General features: G+C 66.9%; 1 protein-coding gene across 1 annotated transcript in view; it reads left to right on the top strand.

Annotated features, from left to right (window-relative positions):
• The first annotated feature begins 358 nt into the window (after positions 1-358).
• Positions 359-2,327, top strand: part of TNPO3 (transportin 3) — a 23,773-nt gene continuing 21,804 nt past the window's right edge. Inside the window, exon 1 of the mRNA XM_027701556.1 lies at positions 359-514. Within this exon, the coding sequence (XP_027557357.1) occupies positions 389-514 (126 nt within the window). The 5' untranslated portion in view covers positions 359-388. The remainder of the gene's footprint in view (positions 515-2,327) is intronic.

Here is a 2,327-nt window from a genome sequence, read left to right as displayed (position 1 = left end):
TCTCTGGGCCCGGTTTTGGGGGCAGTTCGGGCGGTCGCGGCTCCTTCCCGCCGCGCCAGGTGCGCCCGGACTCATTTGACCGACGCACCACCGGAAACCCGTTCCGGCCCGGGCCGGGCGTTGGGGGGGGGGGGACGGTTGGACAAACCGAGCCGGGCCGGGAAGGGACGGGACGGGACGGGATGGAATAGGACGGGATGAGATGGGACGCGACGGGACGGGAGAGGCGGAGCGGGGCCGGGCGGAGCGGGCGGCGGCGGCGGCGGCGCGGGAGGCGGGCGGAACGGAAGGCGGCGGAACGGAAGGTTGGCGGGCGCGGTGGAAGGGGGGGGAAGGCGCGGCGGCGGAGCGGCCATGGCGGCGGGCGGGCGGCGCTGAGGGACCGGCCATGGAGCGCGGGCAGGGCCAGCCCAGCCTGCAGCTCGTCCGCCAGGCCGTGCAGGCGCTCTACCACGACCCTGACCCCAGCGGCAAGGAGCGCGCCAGCTGCTGGCTCGGGGAGCTGCAGCGCTCGGTGAGAGCCGCCGCGGGGGCCGCGCCGAGGCCTCGGGCCCCATCCGGGGCGGGGCGGGAGCGGCGGCCACGGGGAGCCCCGGGGAGCCCCGGCCCCGGCGCTGCCGCTCCCGCCGGGCTGTGCCCGCCCCGGCCCCGGGGGGCGCGGGGGGAGGGACCGGGGACAAGGGCCTGGAGGGACGGGACACGGGGAATGGCTTCCCAGGGCCAGAGGGCAGGGTCAGATGGGATATTGGGAAGGAATTCCTGGCTGGGAGGGTGGGGAGGCCCTGGCACAGGGTGCCCAGAGAAGCTGTGGCTGCCCCTGGATCCCTGGAAGTGTCCAAGGCCAGGTTGGACGGGGCTTGGAGCAACCTGGGCCGGTGGAAGGTGTCCCTGCCCGTGGCAGGGGTGGCACTGGATGGGCTTTAAGGTCCCTTCCCACCCAACCCATTCCATGGCTCCGTGATTAACACCAGGAAGGACGGGCTGGCACGGCTGGCACGGCCCTGCGGGAGGCTGGGGAGGAGGGAGCGGCTCCGGGAGGTGTCGGGGAAGATGTGGGCTCCCCCCGGCTCCTCCCGCCGGCCGAGGGGAGGGAACCGAGGGGAGGGAGGGCATCGGGACCGAGGCCTCGTGCCCGGAGCCCTCGGGGACGGACACGCGGCTCCTTCCCCCGGTGTGGGGGGTTCGATTGTCTTTCGTGGCCTCTCCTTGTCCCGCTGGAGCTGCTTTGTTCCCCCCTCCCCAGAGCCGGGGTCCCTCCCTGTCCCCCTGGGCTCCTCATCCTCCTCCCTGTGCCTCCCAAACCCTTCCCGGGAGCCGGGGCTGGGAAGGGGCCGTGTCCTGCCCCCTCCCTGTTCCGGGCGTCCCAGTTCCTGCCCGGCTCCCTCCGGGGTGGGCTCAGCTCCGGCCCCTTCCCATCCCCCGGCCAATCCTGAGACCGTTTGCTCCCACAAACTCGTGTTTTTTCCCACCCTTTTTTCCCCTAAATGCCCTTCAGTGCCACAGCCACATCCCAGTTCCCGCTGGAGTTCCCAAGGGAGTGCCCACAGCTGGGTTTGGGGGGCTCAGGCAGCTGCTCCCCTCGTTTTTTCCAGGGAAGGGGCTTTGGCCTTTGGGAAGTGCCCGGGGAGGGTTTGGGGCTGTGCCCAGAGAGGGATCCTGGGGCAGCTGGAGAGGGAGATTTGTGTTTCAGGGCTGGCCCCTGTCCCAGGGCCCCCCAGGGGTCACACAGCGGGGCTGGGGGTTGGCTGGGGAGCACCCCCAGGATTCCTGTTGGATAAAGGGTGTCCTCAGGCTCCATGCCAAGGGGAGTTTGGATTTTGGGGACTAATTTATATTCCTGAGTGCCCCCAACCCCCCCAGGGCCAGGATCTCTGCCAAGAAAAGTCCTGGGCTTGGTTTTCCTCTGCTCTGGTTTCTCTGGGCTCTCCCCTGTGTCATCCTGGTTGGATTTTTTAATAATAATAATAATAATAATAATAATAACAACAATAATAATAATAATAATAACAACTTAGCTCCAGGGTAGCAACGTTCCTGCTTTTCCCTTTATATTGTGCTTATGTAGCCTCACCCTGTCCCAGGTTTATTTGCTGGGTCTAAGGACGAATCCCAATTATTTTCCAAGTGTCCCAGGCCCAAGTTTGGGTTTGGGGTGTCCCTGAGGTCCCTGGCAGGACGGGGGATTCAGGTTTGGGTTTGGGGTGTCCCTGAGGTCCCTGGCAGGACAGGGGGTTCAGGTTTGGGTTTGGGGTGTCCCTGAGGTCCCTGGCAGGACAGGAAGGCTCAGGTTTGGGTTTGGGGTGTCCCTGAGGTCCCTGGCAGGATGG

The sequence above is a fragment of the Neopelma chrysocephalum genome, unplaced genomic scaffold (genome assembly GCF_003984885.1).
Source record: "Neopelma chrysocephalum unplaced genomic scaffold, ASM398488v2 Primary Assembly neopelma1_162, whole genome shotgun sequence".
NCBI lineage: Eukaryota > Metazoa > Chordata > Aves > Passeriformes > Pipridae > Neopelma > Neopelma chrysocephalum.
The sequence above is the reverse complement of the archived record's forward strand: the minus strand, read 5'-3'. Positions and strand labels throughout refer to the sequence as shown.